Source organism: Malus domestica, chromosome 08 (genome assembly GCF_042453785.1).
Source record: "Malus domestica chromosome 08, GDT2T_hap1".
Lineage (NCBI taxonomy): Eukaryota > Viridiplantae > Streptophyta > Magnoliopsida > Rosales > Rosaceae > Malus > Malus domestica.
Window position 1 is genome coordinate 14,639,316 of NC_091668.1, and position 17,389 is coordinate 14,656,704.

Here is a 17,389-nt window from a genome sequence, read left to right on the forward strand (position 1 = left end):
AATGGGTAAATAGAATTAACCACAGTAAAACGTTTTCACCATCATTGTCACTTTCAAAACTTCACCGTTGTCTCAGTAGTAACTTATCCATCACCACCGTTTATAAAAAATTAAACATCCAAATGGGCCAGGTGTGTGCCAACCAGTGTTCATATACCCGCGCTGTACTGTAAATTTTAATAATTTTCGGCGAAGGTAACCGATATTCATATGTATTTTTATATTGATTTTTTATATTAGCATCCTACAAAATATTGAATGCATTCTACATTAAAATTTAATATTAAATAACTTATTTACTCCACTATGTAATGACAATTTTGATCTTATTAGGTTTTAAAAAAAATCTAAATACACCCCAAATCACTTTTAACGTATTATTTCTCTTCTTCAACTATCAAAACCCCTTTAACCCTCCATTGTTGAACGAAACCCTAACCAATGAAACAACAGACATGTTGATTGAAAAAAATTATTTTTGATTAATGGAACACGAAATCGATATACCTTCCACATGTATTGAGAGAAGGTAATTTTGAAGGTCTAATGGAATCATTTGGTGCCAATCCCCATCAAATTTGTTGGTTCTTTTATGTTATTTGTATTAGAAAGATGGAGACCTAGTTCTTTTCGACCAAAAAAAAAAAAAAGATGGAGACCTAGTTCATCAATATATGAATGACAACATATGTCTGGGAAAACCCACCTTATCATTCCCAAGAGAAAAGTTTAGCGATTAAGAAAGGCAACATTTTCTGCGGCAAACCTTGAGAAAAGGGGTAGCAACTATAGGAATCTATTTCAATTGAATGTTAGACAACCAGACGCATGAAATTAAGTTGCATTTGTTCATATAGTATTATATATCAATGGCTCTCAGATGATTTGAAATCATTCGGCAAACGAAACGTTCAAATGTTTAGATTCAGTCCATGAAAAATTAAAAATGAGTGTTATAAGATTTGAGAATTGTGGGGTGTATGTAGAAAATATAAGATGTATATAATGTAGGGTGTGAGGGTATTATGGAGAAGTATGTGGGGTGCATTAAGATAATTTTTAAGTGAAAAAACAAATGTGTGGTGTATTAAGTATGTGGAGTTTATTCAACAATTTATGGGGTGTTAATATAATAAGCCTTTTATATTTTCATAAATTTGCATATTAATATTTTAAACACTAGTGCAAACATAGTTTCTAATAAAATAATTGAAAATTTCAATGTGATTTTAAACTCCTATCCCCTTCTTTCCCACACTCAACTTTCATGGTTTATTGGAGAACAAGATTTGATTAAAACTTCCATGGCATGCACACTTTTGTAAGAGACAAGACATGAATTTGACCAACAGATGCAAAATATAATAGGCTTACTTAAAGCAACACATCTTATAATTCAATTTGAATTCTCACATAATTTTTCAAATTCAAAGTTTATGGGTAAAATTCAACGAGTGTCTCACTTTAATCGTTATTACAATTTTAAATACACCAATAAGTTTCTGGTATATAAGTGAGCCATAAGTACCATTTAAAAAGTTTTAATGAATATTAATGGTATGGTTAAAGTGGCACGAGTTGTGTTTTAGAGACTTGAGTAACAAAATTTGAGTTATAGAGGATTTAAATGATATTCGAGTTAAGTTTTAGGAATGTCGGTGTAATTAATCGAAAGGATTAAAGAAGAAGAAAAAAGAGAAAAAAAGAAAAAAAGAAAAAGAAAAATGGGTAAGTTACATAAAATTATCTTAATTATAGGTCGAACTACAATCTCATACATCATGTTTTAAATATTGTAATGTCATACATTTACTTATGAATTCGTTGCAATGTCATACCCCTGTTAAATTTTTTGTCAATTTGGTTGTTAAAACATAAGTTATGAGATTGCGGTTCTACGAGGTAATTTTGCGTAATTTCTACAGAATTTAAAGGAGGAACAGAGAGGGTCAGCAGATTCACTGATTCCAGCCCAACGAGGAGTGGAGAGGAGTTTCCATTTGCTTTATTGTATATACTATTTATTCATATGTAAATTTCACTCTAAATTCGTCGAAATTTCAAACTCATCGGAGCTCATCAGCAACTTTCGGTGAGTGTTTATTAATCTCCAATTTCATGTATTTATTGAATTTTTTAAGCTTTTCATTGTTCTATATATATCTTTTGTCTGATTAGTTTCTCAGTGAACGATCAAATTGGTGGAAGACTTTTGCGTAAATGGTTACCAAAAAATTGTGAAGAGGTTGAATCGGTTGAGTTAAATTTTCCCAGTAACCAAACAGACTCGGTCTCGTTTCTGGGAAAATTGAAGAGTCTGAAGGGAGATAAAGTTTGATGCTTTTGTTGGTCAATTGAACAGATGATGGAAGACAACTGATTAATGCTCAGTTATGAAATTTCTAAGTACAACGTCTGTGATCATATGTTTTATTGATCCCATTTCCTTTGATTTCTTTAGCGTTTGAATTGCTTTGTATGTGAAACCATTGCGTGTATGGTACACTAGCGAAACCTTGTGAATTTGTGTAAAATGTTTCGTTCGCATTCGGTAAGGTTATATGACATTTTGACATTTAGAGCATGGGTTCCCAATCGATTAAGAAAGAGAGGGAGAGAATGTGATATGACCTGAGATAATCCCAAATAATTTACGTCGCCCTTGGGTCAGTGAATCAGTGGCATAACGCTGTTTACAAAAACTCCCTGCTGTCTTGAATGGAAGAGAAGATAATTGGATTGAACCTGCAAAATTGAAACTTAGACACAGAATTGGGAGGGGACCCTTTGGTGATGTTTGTTTAGCAACCCATCATCATATAGGCAACAAGCCTACGTGAGAAGTGACCCTCAGGGCGGCTCACCCCCTAACAAAAAGTACTTTTCAAGGATATGGATAGCTAAATAAATGGTGACTCCCCATGTTCTAGAGACCATCACCAAAAGGCAAAGCTTAGACAGTCAAGCTAAAAAATCTATAAAAGTAGCAAGGGACACAAGGGACAAAGACACTCAACCAATCAATCACAAGACATCCAACTTTGCTCTCAGACAAGCAAGAAACCATAAAGCTTCATTTTGTCGAGACTCTACCCTTTTAGTCATAGATCCACCATAGAAAGCCATCTTTTGTTAAGTTTTAGAAGCTCTGCTACCTTTCCTAGTATTGTAGTATCAAATCCCTTTAGTAAACCCGATTTACATTTCATTCTCTAAAAGATTACAACCCCTGTAAAATACAAAGAGAAGTGGTTGCAAGAAGATGAACCTTGCCTGACAAGGTTATAATCTTGCTCGAGTCTCTTTTGTTTGTACTTACATAAAGTAGATCTGTTGTTTAATGTATCTTCCATTGTGTTTTAAATCATTTTCAACTGCGTTTCGTTCAAAGTTTTCATCTATGATTAATCTAGCTAAACTAATTAACCTTGCTTCTTTAGTGTTAACTGTAATCAAAGAAATAGTTGGAAGGGCCCTGAACTCCTTTTATCTGAACATATAATATTATGAGTAAAAGTCCTTGTTTACGAGGCAAGAAAAAGAATTTTATACAGACTGAACCCATAACAATCCAATAGAATCAAGAAGTCTAAGTAACTTGTGGCGCAAGTAATCAACCCAATTAAAAAAGAACGATTTATTATACAAAGATAACAATGGCACACTCAAATTTATATTAGTTTTGATTGTGAGTCTCAAAGCCTAACAAAAGGCCCCACAAAGGCACTATTGAAACTAATAGCAAACTCATATTACAGCACACCAAGCAGCAAACCTTGCCTGATAGGCAAAATCTCGGGAAGTTGTGCGAGAGACAGATTTAACCCGAATAGGTACAAGTAAATGCTTGTTCAATTAAAAACCAATTCGGCCTCAAGTATGCACGATTTACAGTAAAAATTCCCAAATGATTGTGTTATTATTGGTTAGATGAAAAATTATATACAACAATAGAATGGACAAAACCGAAATCACACAGCATGGCAAATTGGCAATAAGCAACAACTCCCTAAACGACATTAGTCTCAAGCTGCATGCAACAACACTTCAATTTCTAAACAGTTCAAACTTTATCCACATGAACTTCAATCCTTGCAATTTTATAATTTTTCCCATACCCTTGAGATTTCAAAATTTCCCCCAAATGCCCTAACCACAATCTCTGAAACAAAATAAATGCTAGATTATCTAATTAATTGAAATTATTCCCAAGTTACATAGTAGATTTCCAAATTTCATTCTTTCTTCCACTTTCTCGGAAACCAAACAAAAGATGCAGCAATTATTCAAACCGAGAGAGAGAGAGAGAGAGAGAGAGAGAGAGAGAGAGAGAGAGAGAGAGAGAGAGAGAGAGGTGTTACAGCATCCCCAATAGATTCAAGCCTCAATAAGAAATTTCATCTTCAATGAGTCAGAAAATGAGACTAGATCCACCACTAGGCTAGCAACTTCCTTTATTGGGTAGTATAAAATTGGGCTACATCTAATAAAAAAAAAAAAACAGTGGGTCCCACAAACAAAGTGACAGCCCATGTGAGCAAAATTCTATTACTTTTCCTCCACTTGCGAATACATGTATACTCTTCTTTTATTCTTTTTTAAAAAAAAAAATTCTTACATATTTTTCTTGCAATATGGCTTATTAATGATTGTTTTAAATTCCATAAGAATTAAATTTTCAAATTGATTTAACGTTCATGGGCATTGGTGAGTGCAATTTTCAAATAATTTTTTTCAAAGTTGTACGATACTAATTTACCAATTGGTGCTAGGTAAATTGTTGTGTTGTATGTGAAAATCACATTATTATCTTTCAACAGATGAGATTGAGATAATAGAATCTAATCCAACGAACGGTTCATAAATGATAAAATCTAACTTTGTCACAATTTGAACTTTTTTAAGTTGAAAGGTTCATTAAAAAAAGCTTAAGATAGCACGTCCAAAAATCAACTTAAGAAAAGTTAACACAAAAAAAAAGTTATTGCATAATCAAATTACTACATAATTAAAAGGTTCATACAAAAGTTTAAGATAACACATCCAAAAATCAACTTAAGAAAAGTTAAGACAAAAAAAAAATCATTGCATAATCAAATTACCACATAATTAAATATATATAGCCTGAAAGAAATAGCCCACCATTGGTAGAGATTTTTTTATAAAGCCCCAAAGATTCCTCGGACCTCTAAAATATGCTATATCCATCACTTTTCCAAACCCATATAAAACCCCTCACAGGGATGCTCTTAGGAACCTTGCAGCAGGGTTGAGAAGAGGAGGTCGGAAGATTGGAGCGAGTGGTGGCGGCTGAGAAGGCCATGAGGTTCAACTGCGGGGCACATCAGAGTTCTGCCATCACTGTTGGATCCATTTCTGATTTGATCAGAACTCGATAATTCATAATAGAGTCAGAAGCTTTCATGGTCCAAGCTATGCTGCGCTACTCATACATAAAAATAGAAATAAAATTAAAAATAAATAAAATAAAAACTCAATCCGAAAAATGACATATTGGATTTTGGATAGCGTAAATCCTACGTGTAAACGACGTCGTGTTGGACCCTGTGGTTACCCGCCATTTGGCAGTATGTGCAGGGTGCTATTGTTTTCGGTGTGTGGTCCCCACAAAGGACAAGTCACTGGAGAACACATAAGTCAAAAGACTTCAAATTAGAGGCATTTAGTACTAAGGCCTAGTAGTATTCCTCTTCACCTGTAAATAAGAGGTCTTAAGTGATAGGAGCATATTTATGCGACTTAGTTGGCTTGTTCTTGTGCATTTATGTCGTGTTTCCTTAGTTATTTTAATGTTTAAAGTCATTTTCATGTGTTTTCAGATTTTAAGGACAAAGTAGGCAAGAAGATGCATTTTGGAGCAAAATGGAGCTTGGAATGCATGTCACATATTTGGAACCAAGGTTTGGACGAAATTGAAGACTTAAAGAGGCTAAGAATGTGAAGAATTAGTGTACAAAGGATCATGAATTCAGCCACAAAAGGACACACATCCTTGCCATGCAATCCACATAGCATTCCCTTTGGATTCCCATGCATGCTTAATCATCCTTGTCCCCTAAAATATTTCTGATTTCATGACCCAATACACTCAATTATCACACTCAATTGCTGCATACCTCTTGTTCCCTTCACCCATCTGATTTCACACAACTTTCACAACCATTCCATGCACCAATTGATGCTCCATCATCCACATTTGGGATCCAATGCCTTGTGCAACACATGTTGCTGCACCTTTAACTAATTTCTGAAACATTTCACCTCCCCTTTTCATTTCCATGCAATGAACACAATCATTCATGCTCCCTAGCTGAAATACCACTCCATTTTACCCTCCATACTTTGCATCATTGCTCCATTTTCATCCTTGGACCATTGCACACCACAAATTCACCCTCCTTGCTGTGCATTTCCCCACTGCCTAATCTGATTCTCTAGGGTTTTTGGGACCTATATATACATGTTTACAACCCTTGGCAAAGGGTTGAACCTCCCATATTCATCATTCATGCAGAAAATTCGTCCATACTCACCCTAGGCAGCAAAACACCCCAAAAACACCATTCTAGTGCCCAGAAAACATAACAGCCACTCCACCTTATTCCACCATCTTTGCCGAGTTCTCTACCACCCTCTAACCATCAAACACTCCTCCACACTCACCCTAAACCTTTCCATACCATTCCCCATCCATTCTACACCATAAAACTACCCAAAACCTGTCCATAACCCAATTTGCCGCAAGCAAGGGAAATGAGGAGTCTTGGATGCACTTGCTGCCAAGTTGGAGCATTCTAGGTGTTTTCTTTCTTTGGATTTTAATGTCTAATTCATGTAATCTTTGTTTTGCTTTAAGTATGATTGGCTAATTTCGTTTTTGGCTAAAGGTGTATTCAAAACCATGATTATATATGTGAAATGAGTTGATTACTTCCAGTTATTGTTACATAAGTCGTGAATACAGTTTGCTTAACCATTTGATTTAGAACTTATTCTTGTATGTTGATTGAGAGTGCACGCTTAATTTGCATGCTTGAATTTGATGCTAGGATATAAATTTGTTTCACCTAATCGTTATGAATTTATATTCGTAAGTAGTGAAGGTCGCTAGTCACGATCGTGTTAAGTAGATTCCTGGCAAGAGTATCATGCTTTTCATAGTTACGAATGCCTTGTCGATGTTTATGATTTCCAAAGAACGTAATGATTCTAACTTGTGTCTTTATCATGCTGTTCATATAAAGAACTTGTTAGGAATAATTTGTTTGCAATGCATATTCATCCAATTCAATGATCCTAGGGAAATCTGAAGGTTAATTTAAGCAGACCTAATTAACTTGGAGTGTTGAGGTTCATAACTTATTGAATTGATAACTGGAAATTGATTTACGTTGCATATATTTCATGTGTGGAGAAGAACCCTTAGCCATTCCATCATCCATTGATTCTTCATAACTTTGTATTACAATCTGTTTCTCTTACAATCTGCCATTTAAGTTTATTTTCGTCCAAATCAAATCCCCAATTATTTTGAATTCCTAGATTAATTGGAAAGTGTGTTGGTTTATGTTTTTAGGTGTTTTAGGTCACTAGGAAACCAAAATTCGTCCAAGTTGAGTTAGAGTCCCAAAACTGCCCAGAAAGTGGTTTTTAGGCAGTTTTGAGTGTTTGGTTGCTGTTTTGATTCTTTTGGTTCGTTTTAGTATTTTAACGTGAGTTTTGCATTCTTTGAGTCTAATCTAGTGCTTTAAACTTTGTGTTTACATTTCTAAGTCAGTTTTCAAGTGTTTAGCAATCCCTCCTAATCCCCAGTCTAGAACGATCCCTATTTACATACTTTGCTACAATTGATAAAAAGAGGGTTTAATTTTGTGTGTTAACTTATTTTTCACATCATTAAGTTCGATTCTCACCAAAAACGAATATGAACCACATTATTGCTAGTCCATTGTGAGGTTTAGAATTACCTAGGATGATTTTGGTAGAGAAATCACTTTCAAGTGGACAACATTATTGCGAGAATCAAACCTAAGATCTCTCACTTATAAGTAAATAAGAATATCACTAAACCGGAATATATTTTTAACTAAACATGAAAACCAACATCCAATAACAAGTCTAGAATTACATAGGATGATTTTGGTAGAGAAATCACTTTCTTAATGTCTCATTGTCCATATCAACATGGCTAATAATTAATAAAGTTAAATGAAATGCACTCCTTTTCCTAAATTGTACTCAATGATGCAATGAAAATGAAAGGAAAAAAATCTATTACCAAGTGGGATTTGTTTGATGTGAGATCTAAACAAGAAATGATCATTTTTTTTGTTAGCTAGGAGTCTAGACTAGGTGTGTGATGTGACTTACTCAACTTGCTGATTATAAATTTTAGAATATGCTTGGTGGATGATCACATATTCAGTGGGCCTTGTTCGTCGAGGACTAAATTGGATTAAATAACCTACTATATTCAATGGTGTAATGAAGTTAGAAGTGAATGTTTTTGGCATACTAAGGGAATTAGGAGGGAATGAAGCACATGAATGAAATTTATCTATTTATTTTTATTTTACTTTTACCTTAAACAATTGGACAATATTTTTTAAATAATTAATTTATGTTTTATCTTATATAGTTGGACATAGTTTTTTTGTTTCTCCTTTTAAAAAAGAGAGGTGTTCTTTTAATACCCGCCTCTTAATTTTTTACTATCAAGTTGAATAAATCAAATAGAAATAATGATCAGAAATAAACAAGAGTGTCTGAAATACTAAAAAAAGAAATTGTAATTATCATTTCTCTTAAATATTCATTATAGTTCAACCATAAACTCCCCCTTAATTTCATACGAACAAACAAAGGACGTGTTTTTTTTATAGGTAAGAGTGAAATAAACAGCTGTTAAGTATCTTAATCTAGTTGATATTTTACTATAACTAAGGTTGAAGATTTGGTTGAGGTTACGTATTAACAAGATGTGACACCATAAAGATAGGAGGAGGATTCTCTCCCCTCCTAAACTCTCTCCCTTCCCTCCCATTCTATTTGAACGATTACGGTTTAGTCATGTCAACATTTTATATTGATTTGTTTATAGAGACAATAAGATAAAAAATAATATGTGAAAGGAGGGGAAGGAAGGGAATGAGAATAAAAGAAAAGAGAATCCTCCTCCTAAACAAAATCATCATCATAACCTCATGGTACCATGTCCACGAGTAGTTAGTTAATTATAAACAAAATCATGCCCTACCACTTGTAGGTCCCCAATCCCAAAAGGATTTCATTTCATGTTAAGGTTTTCAGACATCATCACCGGAGCAATTCCCTACCGATCTTAAGGTTCAACTAATCTTGACCGTTAGGGTAAGATCTTGTGGTCAAGAATCAAGTGTCAAATTTTCTTTACTTTTTCCCTGTCCCTTTTCCCTGACCGATCGCCTCTTGCTAGAATCACAACCCCTTGCGAAAAAAACCTGGTTGCTTAAAGCTTCAAACTACTGGTCATTAAGACCTTCCCCTAGAAGTACAATGGTTGGTCCCTCCAGAAACTGATAGTTTTCGTTTTTAGCATCCTTTCTAACAATTGCTGGACGAGCTTAGAGGACACAATAATAGCGCTCCACATCCTTCTTACACGCCTCTTGACATTTTGCGAAGTCCTTTTACTTTACACTTTGTGGACGCGAATATTGTTTTGACAAATGATATTCACATTGGTTTTGTTGTCTGCTAGATAGTACGCTCCCAAGTACATGGTTCCATTGATTGCATATGTGAGTTGAGGAGCTTTTCCTCGCAGCACATCGTTGGACACTGAGAATTGACCAAGGACATTGAGGCATTTTGAGTTCCTGGAATATTGAAAAAAGCATGCTAAATCTACGTATCATATATGCCACAATCCAAAATGATATTTTTGGTTTCTTTTCTGTCTCCATATTCTCCTTGCCAAGAACTTGGGACTGTTTTTCCATTATCAGTGCATAGAGTCGATGCTTCCAATCATATCCCTTCTTCAGAAGCTTTTGCAAGTTCGTGGTCGTGGGTTGCCGAAGGTACTCATTGGTGTAGATAACTTCGACTGCAAAACCTCAAAAGGAACTCTAGAACCGCTGAATTTCTCATCCTCGCTATCTCATCCACTTGGTCTGTAGATGCCCCATATGCTAGCATCTGCAGGGCAACAATAAGTTTTTGCTTAGGTAGGAGACCCTTGACAAGAAAAACATCATTCTTTTACACAAAGTATGAATCATGGTTGCAAATAGCAATCATGATTTTGTTGAAAAAATGCAATTGCATTCTAAAATGACGTCTAACATACGCATCAAGGTAGACACTATTTGGGACACAGTAATCTTCCAAGACATTCTTACCTTGTTGTTCCCTTTTTCTATTGAGGTTCATGGAACAATTGGGTTTGGAGATTACAACCCTAGCTTGCATGACACGACGGGTATATGCAGCTCTCTTCCTTCTTGCTTCATCATGTCCTCTTCTACGTTCTTCATCGTCTTGCTCTTCCATTTCAAACAACTAATTTTTTTGCTCTTTGACTTCTAATAATCTCCTTGAAGAAGACATTGTAAGAACTCAAGATAAGAAGGATTCAAACATATTTTGATTTTGGTATGTGAGTTTAGGTTGGATGTAGAGTTTATAAGGAGAAAACAAAAGAATGAGGTTGTAAATAATGTCAAGTGGCACGCCGTAATTGGTTGAAAATCTTATTGAACATCTATGCACAAGAATTCTGAACAGATAGTGATACTTGGCGCAATAGGATTGGTTAAAAAACTTATCGGAAATCTATCCACACAATTCTTACAAGATTAGGACACATGACGCTACATGATTGGTTAAAAATTTGTACCCAAAAACTATAGTTTCGAATAATAAACATAAAATATTATTTCATAAAAAATAATTTTTTAATACCAATTATCTGGATAATTCATTTAGGGGTGGGCCGAGTGGAGATACACTCTGGTTATTACTATTTACTAAGACTATCTTCTACCCTTGGGTTAAAACCTAAAATTCTTAACCCTGAAACAATTTTTCGTCTTCAATGGTTCTAGGTTAAAACTTTAGTTCAAGATTATTAAAGAATGAATTTAGGCTACATTTTTTTTCGATGACTTTTTTTTTATAATAAAATTTACGTAGATTATCATATGAACATTTCAACCTAAAACTATTTAGATTCCAATAAAAGTTGAAAATTCACTAAACATATACCATGAAACATGTATTTATAGAGTTTTTGGGTGACTTTTGATTTAAAGATTTGTTTTCAATTGTTTTAGCATTTAGATTTAATTTTGTGCTGTTAAATTTTTTTTACCGTTAGATAGATCATAATTGATCTCTGTCATTTGATTTAATGTATTTAAAAATTTAAATTTAAAATTAAATAGGTTTGAATTTGGAACGTTGAATCAACTAATTGTCCAATTATTAAAACTGTCGGATCGAAAAAGAGTCGTTTGGCTCGTTTTGGGTGGCCGACATTCTTGTCAAGGGCTGGCCCCACTTCCTGTTAGCATTTGCGGTCATAAGATGAGCTAGCCTTTTAACCTTGGCTGGAATTCTGGATTAAATTTGCCCTATCTCATGACGTGGCTTGCTTACGGGGCTAGTTGGTGCATAATTCGGCAGATAATGTCACGTGTAGGGCATAATTAGATTGGATAAAGCTTAGTAAGCATGCGTTAAAAATGATGGGGGTGCAGGACCACCTTAAGATCAAGAAAATTACACAATACCACGTGTTATTATATAAGTTGTGGAGAGTTTAATTTTTTATGTTGTTACTTTTTTAACAGAAGTATCTTACTATTCGTATAATGACACGTGATACACTACATCATGTTCAGGGCATATTGAAACATCTCTCCATAGGACCACCTCCAAAATCTGCAAAATCTCCTGCAGCTGGATTCTCTGCGTATAGATCGCCGTCAATTTATTTGGAATGACGATAATGCCCTCTACTTCGATGTTTACAAAAGTGCATGCAAGAAAAATTGGGCAAAGTAACAGGCGAGGAGGGTGGGATTTGAGGAAGATCGTGGCCGTCAGATTAAGTGTGCCTCATTAATGATTTTTTTCTTTAATGAATTTTAACGAAAAGTTTTTGGTACTGTTTATTTTAACGAAAAATCATATTTTTACATTAAAAATATAAGTAAAGAGAAATTCTCTATAATATTTACTTATATTATAACACATATGAATGATGAACATGCTTATCAATATCTACGTAATAATTTAATTATTAATTTACGTGTCATTTAATTTATAAAATTTTACATTGAAATTTAATCTTTGTAAAATTATCCTAACTCACACATAGATCAGTTGATGTTCCAAATACAGTATAAAATGGAGGCATGAAATCATTCGTTTCTTGAATTTGGAAAACGTAGGTGAAGTAGCTAGATACACTCTACAGTGAAATAACATCCATAAGTCAGACTCAGACCTCTCTCTCTCTCTCTCTCTCTCTCTCTCTCTCTCTCTCCCGTATTCCTACTTCAAATTGTGGCGCGTGATTCCCTTTTTTCCCTCGTTCTCTCTTTTTGTTTCCATCCTCACGAATTAATACACAACTTTATAAATTTATATATACTTGTTCGCCTATCAATTTTTCCTTTTTAATGTTCTAGCCAACATAATTAATTTAGAATGAAGCTCTTTGTCATTTTATCTTTTTAGCACATTATTTTATAATATTAACACGAAAATTATGCCAAATAGATGAGATGATAGAGAGTTCTACTATTAAGAAAAATCTTAATAACATTGATATCATATAGTAGCATACCAAAATTATTAGTAGTATATGTTGCAAAATTTGTTAATTGAATTGAATTTTTTTTTTCAAGAATCCATGTCATCAATAATAAACTTCAACCATAAAGAATAAAACCTCGACTCAGAGTACAATCAACTACAAACTTAAAATCACTTTCAAACAGAACCCTTCATTTGTTGTGGCAAACCAAACACATGCATGATGTTTAAATTAAATTTCTTGTGGTAAAAACATATTGAAGTTTCGACCTTGATTTTGCTTTTCTTTTTTTCCGAAGAAAAATTATGGGAAAAGGCAGGCAGCGTGGAGCACACGTGCATGAAAGCTGCGTCAGCATCAAACTTCCCCTACGTAACTTCCAAAGTGGAAGTGCTGTGGGTTGGCCATCATAATAAATGAAGAAACAAAAAACCAGTAGCCACCAATTAATCCAAACACAAACCAACACCAACACCAACACCAACAGGCTGAGAGAGACGAAACAAAGCAAATAGATTTAAGGTTTTCAGTCAGTTTTTAGGAGGGAAACTCCCAAAACCCATTGATTCTTCAACCCAAAGTTTTTCATAACCTAAAGACCAATATTCATTCCCTTCAAGCATTTGTGGAGAGAGAAAGAGAAAGAAAAACCAGAGAGAGAGAGAGAGAGAGAGAATGTTTGCAGCAGAAAATGGACTGAAAGGAGACCCAAGGCTCCAAGCCATATCAGAGGCCATCAGGGTTGTGCCTCACTTTCCAAAACCAGGTTCCATTTTTTGCTTTTCTTGTTTTGTTGGGTAATTTTAATTTTTTTTAAGTAGAATTGTCAGTGTTTTTGTGAAGTTTGATGATTTGTGTGGGTATTTGTTTACTATTTTAATGTTTTTGTGTGTTGGGTATGTATGAATGTGTTCAGGAATAATGTTTCAAGACATAACAACGTTGTTGCTTGATCACAAGACCTTCAAGCATGTTGTCGACATTTTTGTTGATCGCTACAGAGACATGGACATCTCTGTTGTTGCCGGTACTCTTTCTCTCTCTCTCTCTCTCTCTCTCTCTCTCTCTATATATATATATATATATATGTGCGTGCGTGCGTTTATATACAATCTTTTGAAGCAAGTTTTAAGGTTTGTTAATGTTGTGGATATTAAAATGTGGGCTTAATTAGTTAATATATGAGTTGCTGTCTGGCTCTTGGGTTTTACTGTTTTGTTCCCCCTTTGATTGTTTTGAGAAATATTTTTCTGGAGCTGCAATCCTTGCTGATTTCGTTGAAAATTTTCATATCTGGCAAGTCTTTTCTTTTTTCTTTTGGTATCATCATACATCATTCATCTTAGTCAAATTACGATTTTCTAATTTGGCCCCTTTTTTTAATGTGTAATAGTTTTCCCCAATGTATTTCCCTCGGTAGTTATATCAATGGCTAATGCAATGGGATCACAAGTTCAAAACAGAGCAGATTACTTCATTTTTCTTTATAATTCGGTGCATAACAGAAGTTCACGAAGAAAAAACTCAATTCTGTGTTGTGTTACGTTTTCAATAATAAGCGATTTGCGTTCTTCTACACTGCTGCATTTTTCTGGTTGATTGGACGCATAGAGGATTCGTTGACCACTTCGCAAACATTTTTGTAGTTGCATTCTTTCTGATGTTCAGGATGTTTTTTTTCATTTGCTTGAGATTCTGCTTTTTTTCTTTTTCGTCTATTTCGATCCATAAACTATTAACCTCAAATGTATCCTAAAACAATTGCGAAATTTCTGTTGCTGGTGATTGTGTGACCATCCTGTTGATTACCAAAAGGGGGTCAAATTAGAAAATCATCCTTTCAGATATCATCATTTCGGTTTGATTAATGCTGCAGTTACGACATTTGTACCACCTCTCAAATAGAGATAGGTCCCACCTGTATTGGAGAGGCGGTATTAATGTTGTATGAAAAATGTGGTAAGAGCAGCATTTTTGTATCGGTTACTACTACCAGAGTAAGTTTCCTGAGTTAAGGGTAGAGTACTAATTTCTCACAGAGATATCTTTTTGCTCCTTGTAACCTTGCATTCTTGTCGGCGCTTTACGTAAGTGAAGAAAGCTAGCTATTGATGTAGATGGTTAACTCCGAGTGGAAGTTCTTCAACATTTTGCTTCCCTCATGACAGATGAACAGGCATTGCTAAAAAAAGGTGTTTTGAATGTTGGACTGTCTCAATTGTTGGCCTTCATTCACTGTTCTTTTCAAGCTGGTGATATAGTTTACCAAATAGTGATTAGAAATTTTATTATATAATTAAACTCTTTTTTGTGGTTTGCTTTTCTTACTTCTTCTGTTTATGATTAATCTGCAGGAGTGGAAGCCAGAGGGTTCATGTTTGGTCCTTCAATTGCTTTAGCAATTGGTGCCAAGTTTGTCCCTTTACGTAAACCTAGGAAGTTGCCGGGTATGCTTAATTTTAATTAGTGTAATGCTTAGTTTGTTGATGTCCAGGAGCTAATTACTTTTTTAATCATGCCTCAGTCCTCCTTAATCAACTTTTGATGTAGTTATATAAAGTGGGTGTCCTTTGAGCCTTTGAAAGGTCTATTAGATTAGATTAGGCTGTTGTTTTCCCCCATGTGCTTTTATCTATTGTTAGTGCTTAGTTTCATTTAGGATAAGGCCCTTTTACTAGGGTGACGTTCGCATTGGCTATTTTTCTTCCCTACCACAGTATACAACCAGTGTCTATCTCTCTCATCGTGTGATATACAACCGGTTTTAGGCAAAATTTACTCCCAACATTGGGATGTTTGCGAGTGAGGTCTTGGTTGTCACTGAAGCGTCTATTTTGTACCTTTCATTTTTCATGTTCCCCGTACGCTAAACTTCACTTAACAATGCTGCTTATTTAGGAGAAGTAATTTCAGAAGCGTATGAGCTTGAGTACGGAACTGATTGCCTGGAAATGCACGTTGGTGCTGTTCAGCCCGGTGAACGTGCATTGGTAATTGATGATCTGATAGCTACCGGTGGGACCTTGTCAGCAGCAATAAGACTTTTAGGTGCGTGGTTGCTCTTGAGGCCCTTGATACTTCTTGTTCATCTTCTCCCTTAAACTGCTTGTTTACCCTACACTTGAAATTTACATCATCCCAAAACAAATTTCTGTGCTTCTAGAACGTGTTGGGGCTGAAGTGGTAGAATGTGGATGCGTTATTGGGTTGCCTGAGGTTAAGGTAATGTTTACGATTTTATTAACTTAAAAATTGCGCTAAACTACGATCCTAGTCCATGTAATTTGGCCGAAGTTCCACTTTGGTACCTCTAGTTTCAATTTTCGCGGTTGTAGGCCTATCAATGGTAATTGCTGCAGTTTTTCGACAAGTGACCTACGCGAGTGGCTAATGTTAAGGTAGATTATTGTCCTTGAGTTGCAACCATTGATAAATAGGGGACTAAAATTGCGAAAGACAAAACTACAGGTACCAAACTCTCGGGACCAACATCATAACATGACCTAAAAATTCAGGGTAGTTCAAATTCGAAAGCATCTTTGTGTATTGAGTGCATGCCACTCATAAGTCTTTTGATATCTCAAGTGCTGTGCAGTTGAGCTGCTCTTGATGAATGATGATTATGACATTTCAGGGACAGTGCAGGCTTAATGGAAAGCCACTCTACATCCTTGTGGAGCCACGCGAGTTAGATAACGAGGTAGTGCTGGTACTTCCACCATTCTCCTTAATTTCAATTCAAATTTCGTTGTCTGTGTTTTCCCTTCTGTGGCATATAATGAATCTTGCCTTCGATTGTGATCTGAAGTATGCCTTTTCACGTGGGAAATTTGACCGTACGAACATTGTCTTAACTGTTCAGACATTATTCGCTAGGTCATCAAGTGTGCTAGTCTCCTACAAGTTCTCCAAGTTAGTTTAATTTGTTTTCATTCATGCAGATCTGTTCGAGTTCTGCTTGGGCTGACTGCAGAAACAATGGCGCTTCACTTGAGCAAATGGCCGTGAATGTTTAGAGCGACCGAGTTCCGGTGCTCAATGCTCGTCATTCCCTCGTCCGCGTCTCGTGTGGATTGGTATGTAACATTAGCCATTTCGAACAAAATTCATGGACGAATGTTATTTTCGAGAGATCGATTTATTCTTAAAACAGGAAAACCTTCAACGCCGCATTATGGCAAATTATTCAATTTAAATCTCTGATGCTCATTTCTTTTGCTAAGCAAAGAGGCTCTAAACATGGACCTCAACTGATGCGTGCCATCACTATTCAGGATTCCCCCTTGAAAAACCTTCCGCACTCGCTCTCACGCATGAGAGTGAGTGCGGGAAGTGATCTTTGGAGTGTCAAAATCATCACCCATGTTCGTTCACTTATGTCGTGAATACCTAAAGTTGGATATTTTAACAAATCGATGAAGAATTTACATCGCAACCTGGAATGTCGATTTATATACAACCAAGGAAAATGAAAGAAAAGCTGCAACAACAATTGCAAAAGGCAGCAATACCACAAGACAAGCAGCAAAATCGTAGAGTTAATGTTTTAAGGTGAAAGTCCCT

At 35.2% G+C, this 17,389-nt stretch overlaps 1 protein-coding gene and 1 long non-coding RNA gene across 5 annotated transcripts; both read left to right on the forward strand.

Moving 5' to 3' along the window:
- Window positions 1–1,967: 1,967 nt before the first annotated feature.
- Window positions 1,968–2,534, forward strand: LOC139198446 (uncharacterized). The gene is made up of 2 exons (XR_011583972.1): window positions 1,968–2,092; window positions 2,179–2,534. It is a non-coding gene; the product is annotated as an uncharacterized lncRNA (long non-coding RNA).
- A 10,694-nt stretch (window positions 2,535–13,228) lies between these two features.
- LOC103441475 (adenine phosphoribosyltransferase 5-like) lies at window positions 13,229–17,035 on the forward strand. 4 transcript variants are annotated; one of them, XM_008380164.4, is made up of 7 exons: window positions 13,229–13,592; window positions 13,743–13,853; window positions 15,181–15,273; window positions 15,725–15,874; window positions 15,990–16,048; window positions 16,461–16,526; window positions 16,768–17,035. In XM_008380164.4, the coding sequence occupies exons 1-7, from the start codon at window positions 13,502–13,504 to the stop codon at window positions 16,840–16,842; spliced, it is 645 nt and encodes a 214-aa protein (XP_008378386.1). In that variant the 5' UTR covers window positions 13,229–13,501; the 3' UTR covers window positions 16,843–17,035. The 4 variants fall into 4 exon arrangements, 3 of the variants coding, with proteins under 3 accessions (XP_008378386.1, XP_008378385.1, XP_070683083.1); XM_008380163.4 differs by having other exon boundaries at window positions 13,271–13,592; window positions 16,461–16,535; XR_011583774.1 differs by lacking the exons at window positions 15,725–15,874; window positions 15,990–16,048 and having other exon boundaries at window positions 13,289–13,592; window positions 16,461–16,535; window positions 16,768–16,931.
- The last annotated feature ends 354 nt before the right edge of the window (window positions 17,036–17,389 follow it).

What these genes read in the sequence shown, in the direction of transcription:
- LOC103441475 (XM_008380163.4), top strand. Translation starts at nt 13,502, where the DNA reads ATGTTTGCAGCAGAAAATGGACTGAAAGGAGACCCAAGGCTCCAAGCC. An exon ending in GCCTCACTTTCCAAAACCAG is followed by an intron (nt 13,593 to 13,742) that starts GTTCCATTTTTT and finishes GAATGTGTTCAG; the next exon opens with GAATAATGTTTCAAGACATA. An exon ending in TAGATAACGAGGTAGTGCTG is followed by an intron (nt 16,536 to 16,767) that starts GTACTTCCACCA and finishes TCATTCATGCAG; the next exon opens with ATCTGTTCGAGTTCTGCTTG.